This window comes from Pleuronectes platessa, chromosome 7 (assembly GCF_947347685.1).
Source record: "Pleuronectes platessa chromosome 7, fPlePla1.1, whole genome shotgun sequence".
Classification (NCBI taxonomy): Eukaryota; Metazoa; Chordata; class Actinopteri; order Pleuronectiformes; family Pleuronectidae; genus Pleuronectes; species Pleuronectes platessa.
In genome coordinates this window covers 29,074,637-29,099,020 of record NC_070632.1, presented here as the reverse complement: position 1 = coordinate 29,099,020, position 24,384 = coordinate 29,074,637, and the positions used below count along the sequence as shown (strand labels likewise).

The 24,384-nt window shown below is 41.5% G+C and overlaps 1 protein-coding gene across 2 annotated transcripts in view; it reads right to left on the bottom strand.

Annotated features, from left to right (window-relative positions):
- Positions 1–24,384, bottom strand: part of cfdp1 (craniofacial development protein 1) — a 41,929-nt gene that overhangs the window by 3,030 nt on the left and 14,515 nt on the right. For both annotated transcript variants that reach the window (XM_053427758.1, XM_053427759.1), the window contains exons 4-6: positions 20,835–20,944; positions 14,028–14,159; positions 4,049–4,207 (exon numbers count right to left, since the gene is read on the bottom strand). In XM_053427758.1, the coding sequence (XP_053283733.1) occupies positions 4,049–4,207; positions 14,028–14,159; positions 20,835–20,944 (401 nt within the window). The remainder of the gene's footprint in view (positions 1–4,048; positions 4,208–14,027; positions 14,160–20,834; positions 20,945–24,384) is intronic.

Below are 24,384 nucleotides of genomic sequence, written 5' to 3'. Positions count from 1 at the left end.
GGCGAAAACCCAACACTGCCCATCACCCTGAGCACACCATCCCAACAGTGAAACATGGTGGTGGTAGCATCATGCTGTGGGGATGCTTCTCTTCAGCAGGTACAGGGAAACTGGTCAGAATAGAGGGAAAGATGGATGGAGCCAAATACAGGGAAATCCTTGAAGAAAATCTGATGCAGTCTGCAAAAGACTTGAGACTGGGGCGGAGGTTCATCTTCCAGCAGGACAATGACCCTAAACATACAGCCAGAGCTACAAAGGAATGGTTTGGATTAAAGAATGTTAATGTCTTAAAATGGCCCAGTCAAAGCCCAGACCTCAATCCAATAGAGAATCTATGGCAAGACTTGAAGATTGCGGTTCACAGACGGTCTCCATCCAATCTGACTGAGCTTCATCTTTTTTGCCAAGAAGAATGGACAAACCTTTCCATCTCTAGATGTGCAAAGCTGGTAGAGACATACCCCAAAAGACTTGCAGCTGTAATTGCAGCGAAAGGGGGTTCTACCAAGTATTGACACAGGGGGGTGAATACTTATGCACCCAACAGATGTCAACTTTTTTGTTCTCATTATTGTTTGTGTCACAATAAAATTTATTTTGCACCTCCAAAGTACTATGCATGTTTTGTTGATCAAACGGGAAAAAGTTTATTTAAGTCTATTTGAATTCCAGTTAGTAACAGTACATAATGGGAAAAAGTCCAAGGGGGGTGAATACTTATGCAAGGCACTGTATATCGTGTATCCCTAAATTGACCCCCTGAAGGTTATAATTTTGTTAAGAAGCTCATGAAATCATCACTTCTCAGAGTTAGAGGAATAAATGGATCAGTAGAGCTATGACAGTGCTGAAGAGGAACCTGGGGTTGTTCTTATAATTTTCTATTAATAATGATTAGGAGGTTATGACATTTCTTTGTACAGTGCTTTGATGTAATTTATCAGGCTTTCTTTCCAGGTTAGGTGAAAATCATCTTGGCTACTGTAATAGAAAATTCTACTGTTCCTGTAATGCTTGTAAACACTTATGCAAGGCACTGTAGCTGTGCTAGACGACATTGCCCTTGCTTCCAATGAAACAGTCAGGAACTTGGGAGTGATCTTCGATCCTGATTTATCCTTTAATAGACACTTAAAACAAATTTCTAGAACCGCTTTTTTCCACTTGCGTAATATTTCAAAAATTAGACATGTCCTTTCATAAAAAGATGCAGAAAAACTAGTCCACGCCCTTGTTACATCGAGACTGGACTATTGTAATTCATTATTATCAGGATCCAGCAGTAAGTCATAAAAGACTCGACAGCTTGTCCAAAATGCCGCAGCACGTGGCCTGACGAGAACAAAGAGAAGAGAGCACATTTCTCCAGTATTAGCATCGCTACATTGGCTTCCAGTTAAATCTAGAATAGAATTAAAAATTCTTCTCCTCACCTTCAAGGCCCTTAATAATATAGCGCCTTTTTACCTTAAAGAGCTGTTAGTACCTTATAAACCCACTAGAGCACTCCGCTCCCAGAATTCAAGCCTACTTGTCGTCGGGCTATACAAATAAAATTTGATTGATTGATTGATTGGTTGGTCTATTGGCTGCGCACACCAATCAAGGGTGTCGATTTGGTCCTGGTGCGAAGTTAACAGCTTGTTTATGATCAGTCCTTTGGAGACGAACCAGTGGGTGCGGGGCTGATTTGGAGACATTTGCTCACTCATTAGAGTGTTTTGTGATCCGACTACAAGATAAGTGTTCCCAAATAAGGGCGCAGTGTGATGGAGTTTTCCATTGTAGGTAAAGTGGCGTTTTCCCATTGGGTCACGTCAGTTTTTTCCCCCTTTTTGTAGATCTGGAATGATTAGTGTCCGTGGGATTTGTGGGCTTGCCTGATCACAGGTCACCCTCCAACCCCACTGGTTTATGGTGCGTAACAACCTGCTGCAAGCTGCATGAAGACTACGGTCGAGTTGGCTCCTGGAACACGTTCCGGTGCTATTTTCTAACAAAGCTCCACAAACAGCTGTTTTAAGTTATACTTGCTGTTTCAACCGGGGCGACACACACAGAGGCAACGACTCGGGTTAGCCTCCGAGAGCATTGTTCCTCCCCTCCGGACCCGAAATGGGATCTCTCCCCCCACCTCCCAGTCTGATGCTTCCCGGCCGGGGTTCCACATGCAGTACTGCTGTAAATACGTTCACAAGCAGCCATTCCTGAAAGTGCTGCAACTTTAAACACAAACTAACAGCAAGCTAGTGTTAGCTCGCTGCTGCTAACCGTAGCGGGACACACACAGGTGACACACAGGCTGGAGATTTGTCACAGATCGATAATGATCAAGGATGAAAATGAGACATACCCTGCAGACGTGGGGAACCCTGAGCCGGTGAGACGTGTCCGGCTATCAGGTGTGTGAAGTCAGCGGGAGCACCGCCAGCCTCGCAGTGAGCCGCCCGGGTACAGCCGGGGTCCAACCCGCCACCGTGCATCCGTCTGCCCGCTGCCGCCGGCCGGCAAGCCGAGCACTGATTGCTATGAGGCTAACGCCACCTAGCTTACATTTCACCGTCAATTACCGAAACAAAACAACAGCTTTTCTAGTTGAAGACACTCACTGCGACATGAGACACGTACTGTCAACGCTCCTCTGTCCGTGGGGAGATCAGTCAGGCGGCTGCTGCTAACCGTAAACAAACAGCGATGGGTCCACCAGAAGCCAGCCTCTGACATGGAGCCAGCAGCCCGACGACATCACCTAGCGAGCCCGAGCTGAGGAGGGGGCTTTGGCTTGTGATTTACCCCGACCACAGGCTCTGCTTCCTCCGCCTCTCACCCGCTCCCCGGCTGGTTAGCGTCCCCCTCGGCTAGCTCCCCAGCTAACACCCGCCGCCTCTAGTTGAGGATGGTGCTGTCGCTCGTAATTTACCCTGGTCTCCTCCTCCGCCAGATCTCCGCCTCCGGGGGGGGGGGGGGGGGCTATGCCATCTAGACCGACTGTGACGTCAATTCTGATCTTAACATGTAGAAGCACTACAAAAGTGGAATTTTCATAATATGTCCCCTTTAAGAGTTCTATTCCAGAATGTATATAGTTACATATTTAAACAAGCTTAAAGTTGTTGTTGTTCTGTTGTTGAGGTTATGTTTTGACGCATAAGGGTGATTTTGGTGATGCGCGCTCCCAGGATGACACTGGGCCAATGTAGTTGTCAGGGTTGGATAGAGGCTCAAGTGTTACATCTGACTCTGAGTGGACTTGGCCGGGGCCATTGGATGGATGAAACATTTGCATTTTGATAAATCAGGCTCTGAGGGCAAATTTCCTCCTGCTTCTGTGTTGTTCTGCTCCATGGTCTCATGCTGCGAGGGGCCTAATAGTGATGATGTAAAAACTGACAATGATGATATTAAACCTTTCATCTCTGATGGGCTTTAGTCACAGTGCAGCAGCAAGGAGAAGGTGTCTGTAGCTCCCGCTACACCGCCTCTCTCCATGGAGGATGAGAGCGCAGTTAAGCATCCAGGTGTGTTTCCAGCGTGTGCTAGCGCAGCCATGCTGAGGTTGAGTCACCTCCAGTTGTGCAGCAGACCAGTCAGATGGATGTAGTTTTGCTCTCTGACCCCAAGAAAGCTCCCTGCGTAGGCAGTGGTTGCCCTGTAGTGAGAATTCCATCAGATGGTTTTGATGTTGTCTCATGATTAAGTGGGTTGCAGAACACATTTGCCTTTTGCTGTATTTCCAGCTGAAGCATGATGTGGCTTATATTAGAACGTGCCACACCTGTTAGCTCACAGGGAAGCCAAACCACAGTGTCAAACCTTGTGCCAATTCCCGCCACTGGCAAGCCTTTTGTTCACTTGATTGTAGACTGTGTAGGACCTCTCAAATCATGTGTTTCTGTGTATAAGACAAAGTCTAGAGAGCATAATATCTGAGAACAGAACTTGTCAGTGCAAATGATGGAGATTTATGTGGGAACTATCAATGATGGAATCCATTTCACTAGGTTTCCAGAATCAAACCATCAACAGCTCCAAAACAGTCTCTTACCCTTCTCTGCCTCTGTTGTGAATAGCCAGCTCCTCCGTGATGCCCTCCTCTGATTTGAATGCGTCCCAGTCCATCTTTGATTTTTCAAGTGTGCTCATCTTTTGTTTCTTTCCCCCCATACGACTCAAAAGGCTTGACATGCCTGCTGGTCGCTTAGCACTGCAAGCACAAGAGAGGGAATCAAAGAAGGTTTTCCACTAAATATACATACACTACACATTGAACTCTATAATGAAGAATATTCTTTATAATATTTTTTTCTAATCAATAATAGTCTTACAATCAGAAGCATTTACATATCACATTAAGACAGTACAGTACCAACAAGTACAAATGTTCATCACAGAAAAAAGGTATAAAACATATAGAATTAAGCTGGGCGACTTCCGGTGATGGCGGCGAGGCGGGCAGCAGAGTAGTTTGTGAGCTCCCAGACTGGTCCACGAATTTCCCCATTTTTAGAGAATTATTCCGGCTTATTTTATTACAAATTGAATGGGGAAATATAAACTAAGGAAGGCTAAGAACGTCACTATTCAAAACAGATCGGAACACGAGGAAATGGCGAGTGGAGAAGCTGATGTAGATGTCGACACGGTCGAAGCTAACGAGCGCGTGGACATGAACACTCTGCAAGCTAGCATCAAGGCAATCCACGCTGACATAAAGGCCGGACATGCCGACTTGAAGAGGGAACTGAATGGTTTCTGCGAGACAATTACGCGAGACATGAAGGAAGAGCTGGGGAACTTTAAAGAAGAAGTGAACCAGAAGCTGAGTGAGATCGGTGTGGAGCTGAATAATACACAGGTCAGACTGGACGAAGTAGAGACACGAGTGGCCGAGGTGGAAGAATGGGACGCTAACGCAAAGAGCGTGCTGCTTGAAACTTTGCAGCAACAAGAGCACATTCTATCCAAATTAGTGGACCTAGAAGCACGCTCCCGCAGAAATAATCTCCGCATTTTTGGAATCCCCGAGGGAGAGGAGCACGACAATCCCTGTCTGTCTTAGAGGAGTTTATCAAATCAGAGTTATCGCTCCCCGACGTTGACCTTAAAATACAACGCTGCCACCGATCTCTCGGCCCGAAGCCACCTCCCCACGCCGCCCCGAGATCCATGATCGCCTATTTTCTCGCCTACAGCACCAAAGAACTGGTGCTGAGCACTGCTTGGAGAAAGAAGGAGGTTCATCTTAATGGAAAGAGAGTTTTTTTCGACCACGATTACCCGGTGGAAACCATGAAGAAAAGAAAGGAATATGCCCCGCTGAGGAAAGTATTAAAGGCAAAAGGGCTGAGGTTCCAGACACCCGCACCTGCAAGGCTCCGAGTCTTTTATGAGGAGGGACCGACGACGTGCACTGGTGCAGGAGAGGCAGCGGAGGACATGCTGAAGAGGGGGATTCTGTCGCCTGGTGAGGAGACCGCTGCACCTGTGGCTGTCGGCAACCAACGGAGCGGCGCAGAAACGGCGCCCCGGAGGAGACTGACAGACGCGGGCTGGGAGCTCCGCGAGCCCACCAAACGCCGAAACCACACCGCAGGCATCGATCGAGCCCGAGAGAATCTACGGAGATTTCAACACTCTCAAAGGCTTTAGGAGAACTGTAACTGAGATGCACTCGTGAGTAACTAGAGATAATAGCCTACGTCAGAGTTTACGCACACAGATATATATATATGTAGCCTATAAGATGTTTTAACAGTGTTCGTGGCTGATTAAAGTTTGAATATCAGTCCTGTTACTTTAACTGTTTATATAAATTGCTATGGTATTGAGTATACTTAGCCAAAACATTAGTCACTCTCTGGACCAGTAATCTGGGGGGGATTTATCTGCACTCAAGCCGCTGGATGTGTGCTCTGATGACACTGATGACATCAATGCGCACCTGGAGGGGCCCTCCTCCTGGAGGCCTCCCCTCCCTGTTCAGAAGTTACATTTGTACTTCACTTTTGGAGGTCACTACTTTTATGTTTTACTGTGTAGCACATACTTTTTTTGTTTACATGTTCAGGTCATTGGAGGAGCATTATGTGTTTATTGGTCTAATGGGATAGGATGATAAACCAGGAGTACAAAGTTATCACTTTGAATGTTAATGGTTTGCTTAACCCCATCAAAAGGAACAAGCTACTAACTAAAATGAAGAGAGAGAAACAGCAAATGGTTTTCTGGCAAGAGACTCACCTCTGTGATGAGGAACACGAAAAATTAAAATGCTTTGGCTTTAAAAATACTTATTACTCATCTTTTGGACGTAAGCAAACAAGAGGGGTAGCAATACTGATTTCAAATAAGGTAACATTCCAATTTTCAAAGCAATTAACGGATACAGAGGGGCGTTACATCTTAGTAAAGGGACATATAGACCAGAAACCTGTGACACTGCTAAACGTTTATAGACCCCCAGGCAACGATAAGATATTTATTAAAAAAACATTTGATTTGATTGCTGAGGAGACCTCAGGTGTGCTCATTTGTGGTGGGGACTGGAATGTACAGCTACAACCCTCCCTTGACTCCTCTAACTTAACGAAAAGAACGAACCCTGAGACAGTTACAGTCAAAAAACTTCTTCATGAAGCAGGTTTGATGGATATCTGGAGGCAAACTCACCCGACAGAAAGACAATTTACTTTTTTTTCCCACCCTCACAGCGTACATTCACGAATTGACTATTTTTTCATGTTCAACTTTGACAGGCATAGAATCACACAATGTGATATAGGTGTTAAAGACGTATCGGACCACGCAGGGGTATATCTATCTCTACATCTGGATACCGAAATTAAAAACACAACTTGGAGGCTTAACACTAGCCTATAAGCCTATTAAATGACCCATCGTGCAAAAAATATTGAAAAAGAATTTAAAGAGTATTTAGAACACAATGACAATGATGAAGTATCTCCAAGTAACATATGGGATGCTTCCAAAGCTGTAATCAGGGGGAAACTCATAATGTTGTCTTCTACTAAAAAAAAAAGAAAGGCAGAAACAACTGAATGACTTACTTATACAACTAAAACACTTAGAAATCAAACATATGGAACTTAATGACCCCCAAGTATTAGATCAGATAAAAGTGACTAAACAAAATTTAAATAGGATATATGACAGTCAAGAAGAGATGAAACTTAAATTCACTAAACAAAGATACCATGACAATGGGCCAAGAGCCAAAAGATTATTAGCCTGGAGGATAAAAAAACAACAGGATGAAAGGTCCATCCATAAAATTAAAGATACACAATCTGGCAAAGTGTGTCATAAGTTGAAAGAAATACAACAATGCTTTGAAAATTACTATAAGGGTCTGTACACACAACCGGATAGTGCAGAATCCCCAAGCATTGTTCATTTTTTGAACTCATTGGACCTGCCGTCCATTGGCACGGAACAGAATAGTATAATGACATGTGAGATAACAAAACAAGAACTAGACAGTGCCATTTCGAGACTTAAAACAAATAAAATGTCTGGTGCGGACGGATATCCAGCGGAATGGTACAAAACATTTAGAGAGATTTTAGCACCGGTACTATTGAAATGCTTTAATTTTACGCTGAAGGGGGGAGAAATACCAATATCATGGAGACAGGCAATTATTTCTGTCATCCCAAAGACGGGTAAGGACAAGTCTGAATGTAGCTCGTATAGACCCATCTCAATTCTAAACATAGACTACAAACTATATGCATCAATAATTGCAAAAAGATTAGAAAATATAATTCCAGATATAATAGATGACGATCAAACAGGTTTCTTAAAAAACAGACAGACACAAGACAACATAAGAAGGGCCTTACACCTAATGGAACATATGAGTAAAAATGAAGATAAATTCATTGTTCTCAGCCTAGATGCAGAAAAGGCGTTTGACTCGGTCAGCTGGGAATACTTATACTTAACCCTGCAAAGATTTGGTTTTAATAGCTCAGTTATTCTATCTTTAAAAAACCTATACCACTCCCCTACAGCCAGAATAAAAATAAATGGTAGTCTATCAAACCCCGTTCAGCTTGAAAGAGGATGTAGACAAGGATGCCCCTTAAGCCCGGCCTTGTTTGCTTTATTCATAGAGCCACTAGCGCAAGCAATCAGAGAAGATCATGAAATAAGAGGAATTTGGATTAAAGGGACTGAATATAAGACCTGCCTTTACGCGGATGATGTTGGATTGGTTACTCTTTCCCAGCCCGAATTGAGCTTGCCTAAATTATTTTCCTGTTTGAAAACGTTTGGTCACTACTCAGGTTACAAATTGAACATAAACAAAACACAAATATTGTCATACAATTATACACCCGCAGCACAACTACTTAATCCGTCCATCTTTAATTTGGACAATGATGTTGTAAAATATCTCGGGATCAGCATCCCAAAAGATTTATCCAATATATACGCTATAAACTACTTAGCACTTAACAAAGAAATAAAGGCAGATTTGAATAGGTGGACCTTATTACCTCTGGACTTGCATAATCGAATAGACATAATCAAAATGAACATCTTACCACGATTACTTTTTTTCTTTCAATCAATACCTGTAGAAGTACCTTCAAAACAATTTATCGAGTGGAGAAGAATGTTTTCTGTGTTTATTTGGAAAGGCTTAAAACCTAGAGTTAGATATATTACATTGCAATTACCCAAAGATAAGGGGGGACTATCTCTACCGAACATGGAGCACTATTACAAGTCAGCCCAACTGAGATATTTAATTTATTGGTGCAACCCATGTTACAGTGCTAAGTGGAAAAATTTAGATCTGAGTCAATTGGATATTCCCCTCAAAACATTACTTGGGGACAGAAGTTTATACTCATCTGTTAAGGAAAAATTAAATTGCTGGACAAAAACTCCCCTAAACATCTGGTTTGGTGAGTGTCTTAAATTAAAATTGGAAAATCATATCAAAATTCTAAGATGGGTTGCAAACGATAAAGATTTTAGGCCTTCCCACATGGATGGCAGATATAAAAACTGGTCCTTTAAAGGCATTACCACTTACTGTCTTATTTTGGATGGTGGTTTGCTGGTTGACTTTCAAAAACTTAGTGATAGGTACCACCTAGAAAAGCAAGACTTCTTCAGATATCTTCAAGTTAGATCTCACTTTAATAGCAATATAAAAACAACAGAAAATTGCAACACGGACCTAATAACTATCATGATTGATGCATATAAATCTAAACTCAACAGAAAACTTATCGCTAGAATTTATTCGTGTTTACAGTCACATAAAGGAACTTCCACACTTTATATTAAATCAAAATGGGAAAAAGAATCTAAAATAATTATTTCTGAAGAGGATTGGCTGAACATTTGCGAAACCCATCGGAGCACTTCAAGTTCAGGCCAGTGGAGGGAATTTGTGTGGAAAAATATGATTAGATTTTTTATCACTCCGAGAATAAAGCAACTTCAGAGGGGTTTGCCAGAGTATGGGCATTGCTGGAGGGAGTGTGGAGACACCCAGGCGAACCATTTCCACATATTCTGGGAGTGCCCAACTATCCGACCCTACTGGTTGGAAATAGTAGGAAAAATTAACGTTATAATGGGTTTCGAGACCAAACATGACTTTTGCACAATATATCTTGGGAATATCCCGTCCACAGTTAACTCCAGCGACAAGTATTTGCTTAAAATAATGTTGGCAGCTAGTAAAAAATGCATTACAAGAAGGTGGCTTAACAAAGAACCCCCGACAAAAGGGGAATGGATTGGAACTGTAAAAGAAATGTATCATATGGAAAGGCTGACTTTCTCCTTAAACCTATGCATGGACAAATTCACAAATAAATGGAGAAAATGGTCAACTCATTTTGAATCCGTTTAGATAATATACAGCTACGGTATTGATAAAGGTATAAATGTATAAAAATGTGTGTGAATTCTTGAAGATGTATATGTATGCATGTAAGTATATCCATCTGTAATGCAGATAAAAACAAAGGTCTGCTGCCCTTTTGTATGCTTGTGGAATATAGCGCCCCCTTTCGGCGGGCGTCGGGAATTCCGGTGGACAATGGACTTTCACTTCAGACTTTTTCCTTGAAATGCCCCTGTGATACTCATTGTTGGGTCAAACAAGAGGACCTACCTCTTATCCTGGACACATGTTCACATACTCTGGTTGGCTCCCTCCCCCAAGCTACTTATATAATAACAAAGTGACTCTATGACCTTTTTTCTACCCATTTTATGTATGTGCTTTTTTTTTTTTTTTTTGTGTTTGTTTTTCTGTTACATGTCTGTTTAAATAACTATGCAAAACAAAAATAAAAACAAAGTTTAAAAAAAAAAAAGAATTATGCTGGGCAAAACTTTGTGTGATTTTGTAATAGCCCCAGAGCGGTCATGCTTGAGTCAAGAACATGTAAATGGTAAACGGTTTGCATTTATTTAGAGCTTTTCTAGTCTAATCAGCCACTCAAAGCAATATAAGGTCTTTAAAGATGAACGCTTCTCCACCTCCTGCCACAGTACAAAAATTAAGCCTGGTCAGGAAGTACTGATCGTGGAGTGGAGCAGTGGTTCCATGGATATATGCGCTGTATCAGGAGGTAGAGAAGGTCATATATTAACCACAGGGTCGGTCTGCATTGTGAAATGCCAATCGGGCAAGACACACCGAAAACCCAAATTTCCCTGACTGTACCTGCCATGTGTAGAGGCTATGTGATCGAAAAAGCTAAGTTTATAGAGGCATTGTGTTAATGTGTGAGTGAATGGTTGAATGGTTAATTATCTGTATTTATATAGCGCTTTTCTAGTCTTAATGACCACTCAAAGCACTTACTGTAGAGTTTTTGCCATTCACACACTCATTCATACAGTGCATTTATGGCAGCACTTTTTTTCTATGAGAATAGCAAAGCCCTCATGGGCAATTAGGGGTTCAGTATCTTGCCCAAGGACACTTTGGCATGCAGAAGGAAGACTGGGATTGATTGTGGTGATAATGTCTGGTGTGGTGCCCAAAGACCTGCTGAGAAGTTTGTGTCTCTTTCCTACTCCCTGCGAGGAAGAGCAGCACTTGATGACCTCACCATTCAATGTGGCATCAATGACATCGGGGAGATGAATTGCTTCAGGCTAGTTAATATCCAATTGTTAAAAACAGGTCAACTGGGCTTGATTTAGTTTCTTGAAGTCGTTTCACCTCTGATCCAAGAGGCTTCACATCAACTCTAACTGACATCCAAAGAAACCAGCCTGGGTCCAGCCTCTCAGGTAACCTCGTCGACTCCTACAAGGTTAATACCCGGGTCTCCTCTCAGTTAGAACTGAAGAACTCTCTTGGCTGAGCGGTGAAACATCTGTCTGCCTCTCTCTGGAGCTGCAGACAGAACAGGCTGATTTCACCTGCCATTTGAGCCCCCCCGCAAATTCACTCTGGCTGTAAACACAGATGTAAGACACGGCATATACACTCCTGATCAAAATCTTAAGACCAGTTAAAAAATTGCATGAATTTGCATTTTGCACTGTTGAATCTTAGGAAGGTTCTAAGTAGAGTTTCAAAATGCAAAAAGAAGAAATGGGAACATGAGCCCAAAAGTTGTGAGCAGGCAATTTATTGAAAACAACAATTTAACTGAAGTAGGCTGTTCATCAGCTGATCAAAAGTTTAAGACCACAGCTAAAAAAACTAAAAAAAACCTCCTAAAACAGAAATTAAAGTGTCAAAAACTGTTGATCACTTCAAAAATTCGTTTTGGCTTGCTTGATGTAAGTGATTCCAAAAGGCTAGTGCGAATGTTGCGCCAAGTGGTGAAGATGGCTTCACGAAGGGCATCCACTGTCTGGAACTGAAGTCCATTTTTGTAAACTTCCCTTGCCATCCATCCCCAAATGTTCTCAATTGGATTAAGATCAGGGGAACACGCAGGATGGTCCAAAAGAGTGATGTTATTCTCCTGGAAAAAAGTCTTGGTCAGACGGGCATTGTGAATTGGAGCGTTGTCCTGCTGAAAAACCCAGTCGTTACCACACAGACGAGGGCCCTCAGTCATGAGGGATGCCCGCTGCAACATCTCCACATAGCCAGCTGCTGTTTGATGCCCCTGCACAACCTGGAGCACCATTGTTCCATTGAAGGAAAAAGCACCCCAGATCATGATGGCGCCCCCTCCACTGTGCCGCGTAGAAAACATCTCAGGTGGCATCTCCTTGTCATGCCAGTAACGTTGGAAGCCATCAGGACCATCAAGGTTAAATTTTTTCTCGTCAGTGTGATTACTTGACAGGAAATGACATGGAATCCACATTTTTGCACAGATTTTGGCTTTTAAAGGCTGTGGTCTTAAACTTTTGATCAGCTGATGAACAGCCTATTTGAGTTAAATTGTTGTTTTCAATAAATTGCCTGCTCACAACTTTTGGTCTCTTGTTCCCATTTCTTCTTTTTGCATTTTGAAGCTCTACTTAGAACCTTCCTAAGATCCAACAGTGCAAAATGCAAATTCATGCAATTTTTTAACTGGTCTTAAGATTTTGATCAGGAGTGTATTTGCGGCTATAGAAGACCGGCAACATATTTACAATCGGTTACAACAGGAGGTTTCTGAACGGTAAGTTACATCGTCCTCACGTTTTTTCAAGTTTTAGCAGGACAGTTGGCCAATGTTGGCCAACTCTATAATGTAACTTCCCGAGTTACATTACAGAGTTTCACAATGGAGTTTCAAGTAACGTAGACTTTAGTCCATAGTGAGGACACCGCGCACGTGAGAAGAAATAAAGCATAACTGCCACTTTCTAACAGTAACGTTCTTAGGATGAATGTGCATGGACACATTCTCTTCCTTGCATCCTTCCACGCTGCAGTGTTTCTTCAGTGTTGTTTGTTGTGGTTAGCCAGTGGTAGCTAACAAGCTGCTAGCTCAGCAACAAGTCTGCTTGGTGTTGCATTTGGTGTGCAGGGTTGGTGGTGGGGAGCGGGGGTGGTGTATGAAACGAGACACACGCAAGCACACAAGCACACACAGGACTGACATAAACTGGGAATGGTTCTTTGGCAGTTCCTGTTTCCTTACTTAGGTTTTGAAGGGAAGATGCAAACATCCCCAATGATTTATTTAGGGCGATATAACGAATACATTCACTGTATCGCGGCTTGTACCATGTGCAATGTATAAAATTACTATATAGCGACCATTGAGTTAAATTTCCATGTGAATGACTTAAGCCGTCGACATGAAATTCTATCTGCCCATCCACTGATTTTTTTTATTTTTTATTACTTACTTATTCCACACAGTGGTCGGTTGTGTCTAAACATACACACACACACACAGACAGACAGACAGAGAGAGAGAGGGGGTGGGGCTGGGGCTAACCCTAACCCTACATTGACAGGAGCATTCAACAACCAGCGGAGAAAGCAGAATCGCGGGCCGACCAGCGTGGAGAAATGCGCTTCTAGTGTGTACAGCCAGGCAGCTGCTTGCAAGAGAATTGACGCTTTGCGCGCTTCCGGTGTCCCTGCCGTGAGTTCCGCTTCTCTCTTCTCATGCCCTCTGACAGCAGACAGCTCGCTTTCCAGCCCATCCAGAAAACTCCCCTGCGTGCACGTGTATTTTTTTTATCAGGAGAGGAGGGAAGAGACTCAGACAGCAAGGAGAGAGAAAAATAAGTAAAGAGTCCCAGCGAGTTTTCAGAGACAGCTATTGACAGTTTGTTTATATTCTTTGTGAACGCAGAACTGAACGAATGTTTACAAATGATCACACACACACACACACACACACACACACACACACACACACACACACACACACACACACACACACACACACACACACACACACACACACACACACACACACACACACACACACACACACACACACAGAAGACCATTTTGAGCATAGACAGACGGAGTGAGGACATTATGATCGATAAGGTTACTCATTATGCCAATGAGATAAATATGTATGTTTGTGTATCTGTGTGTATACCTGGTGCCAGGAAGAGGTTGTTGACCGGGTGATGAGTTTATGTCTTTTTCTCCATTCTCCTCCGGTTCAGCATTTTGGCTCTTCAGATAACTCTGACCTTCTCTGGAGTTTGCTGACACCACTTTATTAACTCTGACAAAGGGAAACAAATAACAAATTGCTAAACTTAAGATGGATTATCATACACTACAGTATGTATATGGAGTTTCAAACAACTACTATATGGTGGTGATACAGGCATTCAGCAGAAAGCAATGACTCCCAGTATGTGGAATTGTGTTTAAAATGGTTACATTGATTAGAAACTCTTAATCTTCTTGTGTAGTCACTGTTGGTGACTTACGGACTAATAAAAGATTTGACATAACAAGGATATTTTTCCTTTGTGATTGTGAACCATTATTCTGTACATATATAAATACATTTATAAATCTATAAATAAATAAAAGTCACAAAGAGTAATGAGAGAAGCTACACAACTCGCTGTATGTTTTAAATCAGAATACATTTTCCAAATGAAGCCCTTTCTGGGACGCCTGCATCAACACCCTGACAGAAACCTGGCTCAACGAAACCTACCCAGACTAAGACAATGAAAGAGGCGGTAGGGTCTGCATCTCCTTCAACAGCAGGTGGAGAAATAAAATCAAGATCCGCTGCTTAGTCTGCATACCTGATGTGGAGATGACGAGACTGTCATTACCCCTCTTCTACCTACTTTTGTCAGGAGCTGTGTTTACATCCCACCAGACGCTAACACCAAGTTAGCCCCGGTTTAACAGGCCAAATTAACCCCCACCCAAATTAAACCCGGGTATACTTTGGCCCGGGCTAGAGTATACCCCGGGGGATAAACTGTTCTAGGCCAAACTATACCCCGGGGTGTAAAACAGCCTAGTCCATACTAAACCCCTCCAGGCCAGAGTACACCCCAGGGGATAAACTGTCCAAGGCAAAACTATACATGGTGGATATGTGGTTGATTTAGCTCTAAGGTCAGGTAGGCATAGTAGTTGTATTGTGCTATCAAAGCATTTGAATCTTCAAAATCTAGGCTTGATATTCTCTTATATTTTAATGATAATTTACACTGCATTAATTGGAATTCAGCTGTAGACATATACTAGGAGATCTGTATATATCTCAGAGACAATTTAAGTACTGCAAGCTAGACTATTATGCAGTTGTAGACACAACACAGGGGGTCCCTGGGCCTGAGAAGGGAAGGAAAGGGGACATATTATGCCCATTTCACCACAGTTGATATGGTTCCTTGGGGTCTTAATGAAATGTCTGTAAAAAATGTTGGTCAAAATACCACAAGGATCATTTAAAACAGCATCCGTTTTACCCTGTCTAAAACAGCCTTCCTCAGATTGACCTGTTTTGAGTGGCCATCAAAGAGCATGACAACTCTTTCATACATGCAAAGCAGCTCACAGAAATATATCCCAACTTGTGTATTGCTCTGCGGATCAGTGCAACGCTACCAGTAACAGTAGCTCCAGACAAGGAGTTTTTCTAAATTAAAACTGTTGAAAACGATTTTTTGATTGATGATTCCTCTATCGGTCCCCTTCAGGTAACATCAAACGGCAATAAATATATAGTTGCTGCCACTGATCATTTCTCCAAGTGGACTGAAGCAATAGCTGTTCCAGATAAGAGTGCCAAGTCAGTAGCAAATTTTTTGTACTCTGTTATTTGCCGCCTTGGCTGTATGGACACTCTGATTAGTGACCAGGGACGAGAGTTTGTGAACTCGATCATCGACAACCTGATGGAGCACTTTCAAACAGACCACCGCATTTCATCTGCCTACCACCCACAAACAAATGGCCAACGGGAACGTGATAATCGAACACTCAAAGAATCTCTTAGTAAGCTTGTCAATGACCAAAGAAACAACTGGGACCAGTTCATCCCTGGTGTTCTGTTGGCCTATCCCACATCTGTGCATGCCTCAACCAAGTGCACTCCATTTGAGGTCATGTATGGACGGAAGGCCAAGCTTCCTATGGACTTCAAACCCCCAGAAGATGACACTGTGGACCCCATGCTCCTTTCAGATGATGCCAATCCTGATGTGCTGGATACACTGATAACCATTCATAAAAAGCTCCACTCAACCGTCAGTACCAACATCCACTCTGCCCAGGAACACCAGAAGCGTGCCTTTGATCGCCGACACAACAGCAAAAAAGACATCACTGCTGGTTCCATTGTTTATATCAAGAATCAGCGCCGTATTAATCGCATGGGTTCAAAGATGGAACCACGTTGGATTGGACCCTACTTAGTTGTGGAATCCTTGACCAAGGGACGAGTAAAACTTAAGAACAATAAAACTGACAAGATACAGAGTAACACGTACCACGCCAGCAACCTTAAGATTTACCAGGATGAAGAGGCTTCTCCACCACCCCAGTCCCCTGATGATTCTCCCAGTAACTCTGCCGATGACAGCCCAAAGCAAAAGACACTGAAAAGATCACGTGAAGAGCCAGACAATGATATGATTTACATCTCACAGAAACACAAGCAGACCAAGACTTTCAACCCACTTCCAAGTTCAGGAAGGAAGTATCTTAGTACCACCCTTGGCCTTACGTTTGGTAAGGTTGTGTACTGTGGACGCTCAAAGGACCTTGAACAACCACGGCGTACATATACAGTGGATATAAAAAGTCTACACACCCCTGTTAAAATGCAAGGTTCTTGTGATGTAAACAAATGAGACAAATATAAATCCTGTCTGAACTTTTTCCACCTTTAATGTGACCTTTAACATGAACAATTCAATTGAAAAAAACAAACCGAAATCTTTTAGAGGGAAAAATAAAAATAAAAAACGAAAATAATGTGGTTGCATAAGTGTGCACACCCTCTTATAAAAGTCAAAGTTAACCAATCACATTCAAACTCATGTTAAATAGTAGTCAGTACACAACTGCCACAATTTACAGTGACTCTGATTAATCCTAAATAAAGTTCAGCTGTTCTAGTAGGATTTTCCTGACACTCTCTTAGTTGCATCTTACAGCAAGAGCTCTGGTCCGCAGAGAGCTTCCAAAGCATCAGAGGGATCTCACTGTTGAAAGGTATTGGTCAGGAGAAGGGTACAAAATAATTTCCAAGGCATTAGATATACCATAGAACACAGTGAAGACAGCCATCATCAAGTGGAGAAAATATGGCACAACAGTGACATGACCAAGAACTGGACGTCCCTCCAAAATTGATGAAAAGACGAGAAGAAAACTGGTCAGGGAGGCTTCCTAGAGGCCGACAGCAACATTAAAGGAGCTGCAGGAATTTTTGGCAAGGACTGGCTGTGTACTACATGTGACAACAATCTTCCGTATTTTCGTATGTTTGGGCTATGGGGTAGGGTGGCAAAACAGAAGCCTTTCCTTACCAAGAAAAACATCCAAGCCCGGCTAAATATTGCAAAAACATACATGAAGTCTCCAAAAAGCATGTTGGGAAATGTGTTATGGTCTGATGAAACCAAGGTTGACTTTTTGGTGATAATTCCAAAAGGTATGTTTGGCGCAAAAACAACACTGCACATCACCCAAAGAACACCATACCCACAGTGAAGCATGGGGGTGGCAGCATCATGCTTTGGGGCTGATTTACTTCAGCTGGAACAGGGGCCTTAGTCAAGGTGGAGGGAATTATGAACAGTTCCAAATACCAGTAAGTTTTGGCACAAAACCTTCAGGCTTCTGTTAGAAAGCTGAAGATGAAGAGGAATTTCACCTATCAGCATGACAAAGACCCAAAGTATACATCCAAATCAACAAAAGCATGGCTTCATCAGAAGAAGATTCATGTTTTGGAATGGCCCAGCGAGAGCCCAGATTCCAATTGAACATCTGTGGGGTGATCTGAAGAGGGCTGTGCACAAGAGATGCCCTCGCAAGCACTTTTGCAAATAAGAGTGGGCAAATATTGGCAAGTCAAAATGTGCCATTCTGATAGACTCCTACCCCAAAAGACTGAGTGCTGTAATAAAATCAAAAGGTGCTTCAACAAAGTATTAGGTTAAGGGTGTGCACACTTATGCAACCAGGCTATTGTATGTTTTTTTTTTTTCCTCCTAAAAGATTTCAATTTGTTTTTAAACCGAATTGTTCATGTGATAAGTCACATTAAAGGTGGAAAAAGTTTGGACAGGATTTATCTTTGTCTCATGTGTTTACATCACAAAAACCTTGAAATTTAACAGGGGTGTGTAGACTTTTGATATCCACTGTAAAGCCAAAGGTGATGGGAACTGCTACTTCCGGGCCATCAGCTACATCCTGACAGGATCAGAGGACAACCACTCCCTTCTCAGAGATAAAGTCGTCCACCACATGAACACTGACTTGGCAAAAAATCTACAGGACTACTTGAACAAAAATGTGAATGAATATGTGAACACCTCTGGCATCTCTCGTGATGGAGTCTGGGCAACTGATGCAGAGATCATGGCCACAGCGAATCTGTTGAGTTGCGACATCGTCATCCACACAAAAGTCGGTGACTCCATGGATTAATTGACCTATCCCGCAAGCTTCAATCTGCAGTCATCAACAGAACATGCACTTTATCTTGAAAACAAGTATGATCATTTTGATGTTGTTATCAGTGTTTAACTCTGAACATTTATATTGTAGCGAGGACTTGCTAATCTTAGAAGTTGAAGTTTAAGGTTTTATTATATTATATTACAATTGCATTATGTTTTGGGAATGTGCTTTTATTTTAATGTGTAACACTATTGAGAAGTGTTTTGATCTTTGTGGATGTTTTGATGTTGTTATCAGTTTTTCTGGTTGAAGTAATAAAAGTCTACGTTTAGAGTTTTAAGATTTAAGTTAGTTAGCTTTCTCCCTTAATTTACCTGACAAAGCTGAACCCCCCAATAAAATGTAAAAAAATTCAGTAATTCTTGTGTATGTCATTCAACACTACTGATATCATGGGGGTATAATCTGGCCTGGAGTCCAGGTGCTGGAGGATGAAGTGAAGGGTGTGGAGAATTTAAAATCTTAGCTTCTCTGGGGGTCTGTGAGTGAAGAGTATGGAAACAGAACTCTGAACAAGTGAAAGGAGGGTGGGGGCAGGAGCCGATTGGGCCGGATTTAAAGCCTTTATACAAATCATTAATAATAACCTTTTCTCTTAGTGTTCAATATTTGGAATTAGCTAGAAATGTTTGTGGGTCAAAAACACTGGTTAGTCTCACACCTGTCTTGATAAAAGGTCTGCTAAGAGCTGCGGCCTGTTGTGAAGACTGTGAATTTGTGACATTCAATGTACTGTACTTTAAACCTGATCTCATTTCTAACTTTTACATATTAAGGCGTAATTCCCTCGGAATCATTCGACATCACGTAGAGTTTCGAGCAGATGTCCCAGGTTCAGATTGACTTTGTTATGGGACAGTCAGTGCAGCCGAGGGAGCAGAAAACATAACATTCTCTACTCAAGGCTAGTTTATGAAACAACATCGAACTGTCAGGAGAGGGAGAGTTGTCTAGCAACCGGCAGCGTAGAGTAGGAGCGTGACGGAGTACAGCTTCTTGTCACTTCCTGGATTCCGTGACAAGAGGTGTGGGACTACAGCTGTGGACCAATAAGGGAGGACCAAATTAATTTGCGGTGACTCTCCTCCAATATTTTAAACCAATCACATTAAACCTACTGTTATAATTATATCAAACGCCTTCTGTTCGGGGCCATTATTGACTACCTATTGCTAACTGATTTAGCCTAGGCCTAGACTTTTCATTGTTTCTCAATAAATACTTTAATTAGACCAGACTCTTCTCATCTTTGGGATAAATGAACACGCCGACAAGGGCCATGTTTACTGCATCGTCTACAGAGCTTTATCGTTTCTTAGCGCAGCGGTTGCCCGGTCTTGTTTCCAAACTGCGTTGCTAATTCAAAAGCTTGAAGCTACACGGAGGCAGCTAGCTTCCCCCCAGCTTCCATTAAGTTATACTATACTAAACTATAGTTTGTTGCATTTACGTAATTATAGAATGACAAACTCTTGACATTTTTTGCTATTTGTACCTGTTACATCAAAGGAAAACACAAACGCTTATGAAGAGAAGAAAACACACAGGCAAGTGTCGGCCTACTTTGAAATAAATTAAACACAGAACTTTGTAGGGCTATCTGAATAAGAAGTACCCTATTTTGAAATAAATAAACACATATAGCTGCAGCCTAATAGCTTAAAAATATATATTTAGTTTTAAATGTGAAAACAAAAAGCGAGAGCAGGTCAGACTGGAGGCGAACACAGATACTGAAGCTCGGTACAAACCACCTGCAGCTTCTGCTCTGATCAAGAAGCTGAGGCGCTGATCTCTGAGCAGCTGAGACCAGAGAAACTCTGTGTTTTCACTGTTAAGAAGCAGTCAGTCACTGAGCGGCTGCTTCACGTTAACGAGCTCTGATCTCATTGTGTCTCTGAGCGAGTGAGCGGGGCGGGGGGCGGAGCTTCGGGACCGGTGCGCTATCTGGCGCACAGACACACACCCAGACACACACACACTCACTCGCCCGCTCCTGATATTTCATGACGGCCTGATTAAAAAAATGACTGAGACTTAGTCAACCACCAACATTTTCGTCTCAGCTCGTCAACGAAAGTTAAAATAGATTTAGTCATAGTTTTTATTTTCAAAGATCCGTTTTCGTGATGTCTTCGTCTCGTCTTAGTCATGGTAAAAAGATAGTTAACGAATATTTTTCGTCATCGTTTTCGTCAACAAAATTAACACTGATTCAGAGGCATACCTAACTTCTTCTCCAGCAAAGTCAAACACTTTAGTGACGGTGACGTTGGCAGGTTCTGATGCTGTTGTTTCTTTAGTCAAAAGAGCAGTCTTCATTGCTGGAGAGTCTGCCTGAGGATAAAAACAAAACAATAATCCAATTGAAAAAAAGAGACACTGAGAATATTCATAGCATTTATTATATAGCACATTTTAAACAACTTGGTTGAGTGATTTATAGAAGTAACAAGGTACACAAGAAAACAGCAACACGCAATACATCAAAATACCAATGACAAAAAATTAAAAATAATAAAACCTGCGGAGATAAAACATTCTCAACTAAAATTGAAGGCCAAATAGAGGAGATGTGTTTTAACAATGATTCGAAGTGTGCAAAAGAGGGGGCAGATCTAACATGGAGTGGTAAGCTGTTCCACAAGTTTGGGGCGACTACTGCAAAGGCTTGATCGTCTCTTGTTATGAGCCTCATTTTAAGCAAAGCCATGAGCGGCTGACCTCAGTTCAGCTAGGTAAGGTGGTAATAGTCCATTAAGAGATTTCAAAGTTAAACAAAAAAATCGATCCTATGACTAACAGGAAGCCAGTGGAGGGAGCACAACACAGGTGTTATATGGTTCCTCATTGTTTTTTTCCTGTCGGGAGGCGAGCAGCAACATTTTAGATTGCAGGCATTGAAAAGTTGACTGGTCTAAGCCCACATACAAGGAATTACAGTAATCAAGTCGCAAAGTTATGAAGTCATGGATCACCCTCTCTAGCTATTTAGGTGGAATATAGGCCTTTACCTTAGCTATAAGTCTCAACTGAAAGATACTAGACCTAACAACGGAGGAAATCTGCATGTCAAGTTTAAAAACACTGGCAAAATAAACACCAAGACACTTAACAGAGGAGTGAATATAAGGGGTTAGAGCAGTTCAGCGTGTCTGAACACAACCTCAGTTTTGATAAAATTTAGTTGGAAGAATTAAAGTTCAATGATTTAACGCAATTTTGGCAGTCAAAAAGAGGCTGCAGTGAACTCCTAGTTTTAAATTTTAATGGCAAGTATATTTGTGCATCATCCGGAAAGCAGTCGGAACCTAACAATTACTCGAACGTGAAAACAGAATTGAGTGATCAGACTGAAATGACATGCCGTCGTATAAATAAGATAAATAACATAAGGCCATTTAGTTTGTTTAATAAAAGAGCAAAGCTATAGACCTGTTTTATAGGAAAGGTAACATTAAATGACTTGTGTTGAGATCTGGCGCTATATATATATATATATATATATATATATATAAAAATAAAAAAAAGGGCGCCTCCCCTAATATAATGGTAGGGGAAACACTGACTTATTAGCAATTGTTAATAGCAGGTGTACTTAAGGTTGCAATGTGTAGAATTTAGTGACATAAAGTAGTGAAGTGTCATGTTGCAGCAGAATACCCCTCACCTCATCCGCCCCTTCCAAACATTAAGGTAACCTTCAGTTTTCATAAAAACTCAAAGGGTGATTACTTTGTCCAGTCTGGGCTACTACAAGAATCATGATAGCCTTCAGAGAGAGCCCCCTCTCTTTGAAGCTTTTGGACATGGGACAGGTGCAGGACCTTTATACACTGCTTTATAATTAATTAATTAATTAATATCTTTTCTTAATTTTGTCTAATGGAACATTTCAGCTATGACATTACTCTGTTATAATAAATCTCCATATTTACTATTTCTATTCTATTTTTGTGTTTTGACTTTGTATGGGCTAAGCCTACATCCGAACCGTAGTACTGCAAAAAACGTATTAATACAGCCGTAAATGGACAGATGAAAAAAAGGGACCCAGGAACACCCTTCTTTTGGACCATTTTCTGAGTAAAACTTGGATTAGTTATGTATGCCACTCCAATTTCTCCCCAAAAAACAGGACACAGGGGGTTGCGATATTAATCAGCAAAAAAACACAATTTGTTGCAACAAATGTTATATGATGGTGACGGTCTCTCTATTCCACATACTGGTTTTATATGTGAATGTGTACGCTCTGAACTGGGATGACGTTGACTTTGCCAACAGACTATTAGCCTCCCTTCCAAACTTAAATACACATCAATCGATCTTGGGAGGGGATTTTAATAGTGTTATGGATCGTAGCCTGGACAACTCAAGCCCTAAAATTATTCCTCACTCAAAAACGTCTCAGAGCTTTTCGATGTTTATGAAAAATATAGATATATAGACCCCTAAAGGTGTTCCAACTCAAATATGAAAGTGTTTCAATTTGATTACTTCTTCGTTGACATATTTAGCCATTGTAATTTCCACCATGCCCCCTTGAAACTAGACAATTTCTTTACCTTAATTCATAAGAACCAACCACCATGGAGGCTGAACCCCGAGTTACTCTCTGATAAAGACTTCTGTAACAAAAATGTCACAATCCATAGATACTTTTATTGGGACTAATGCATCTAATTCAGTCTCCTATTCCCTTCTGTGGGATACTCTAAAAACAGTTTAGCGAGGGGAAATTATTTAATTTATATCTTAATCAAACAAAATGGAGAAGAGACAACATTTTACTGATTCAATTTACAACTTCGATAAGCAATGTGTTTCCAATCCCTAACCAGAACTCCTTAAAAAAGGGGAGAACCTGCAATTAGAGATTCATTTATCTACAAAGAAAACGAACAGTTACTGTTATTTTCCCATGGTTTGATATACAGGTATGTGGACAAAAACAGTTTGCTGTTAGCACATCAGTTAAAGAGACATGCAGCCTCAAGATTGATCCAAGAAAATAAAGATAATCAAGGCAACCTGGTAACAAATCCACAGGAAATTAATAGTCATTGAGTCCTATTACATTAAACTATACAGTTCTGAATTTAAATTGAATAAAGGGCCAATGACAACATTCTAAGATGGTCTAAATTTCCCTAGTCAAAAAAATTGCTGAGCTAAACCAGACTATAGAATTAGAGGAGATCCAGGTGAAAATTGCATTAGGATTAGGGTTAGTTACCTTGGAGTGCCAGCCAAATCTACCCAATATGGGACCAAAGCAAGAAACATTCTTGCCTTCACCACTCTTTGGGCACACCATAGAATTCTGCTTGCGTGGAAATCTCTTTCACCATCTCAGTCTGGCTGGCTAAAGGAAATAATGTTTTCCTTGAGTCTTGAAAAAATTTAATATGCACTCAAGGATCATTTTATTAAGAAATGGAAACCTTTCATTTTTCATTTTAACAATCTGTCTACGTTGCCTCCTTAGTGAGACTGACTTGTCTGCTATGTATATTAATTTAGCTGGTCCTCTGTCTGTCTAACTGATATCAACCTGTAGCCTCACAGCACAACTACTGTATACACATTTGTCTTTTTTTTTTTTACTGTTTTGGTTGTTTTCTTTTTTTATTATATGTATGTTTTTCATTTTCATTGGTATTTACAAAAAACTGGGATAAAATATTGAAGTACTGGATCTTTAAATTCTGTATGTTATATTATACACTTCCTTGGTATGAGGGGAGGAAAAAAAGACAGCTGGGCACATAGGA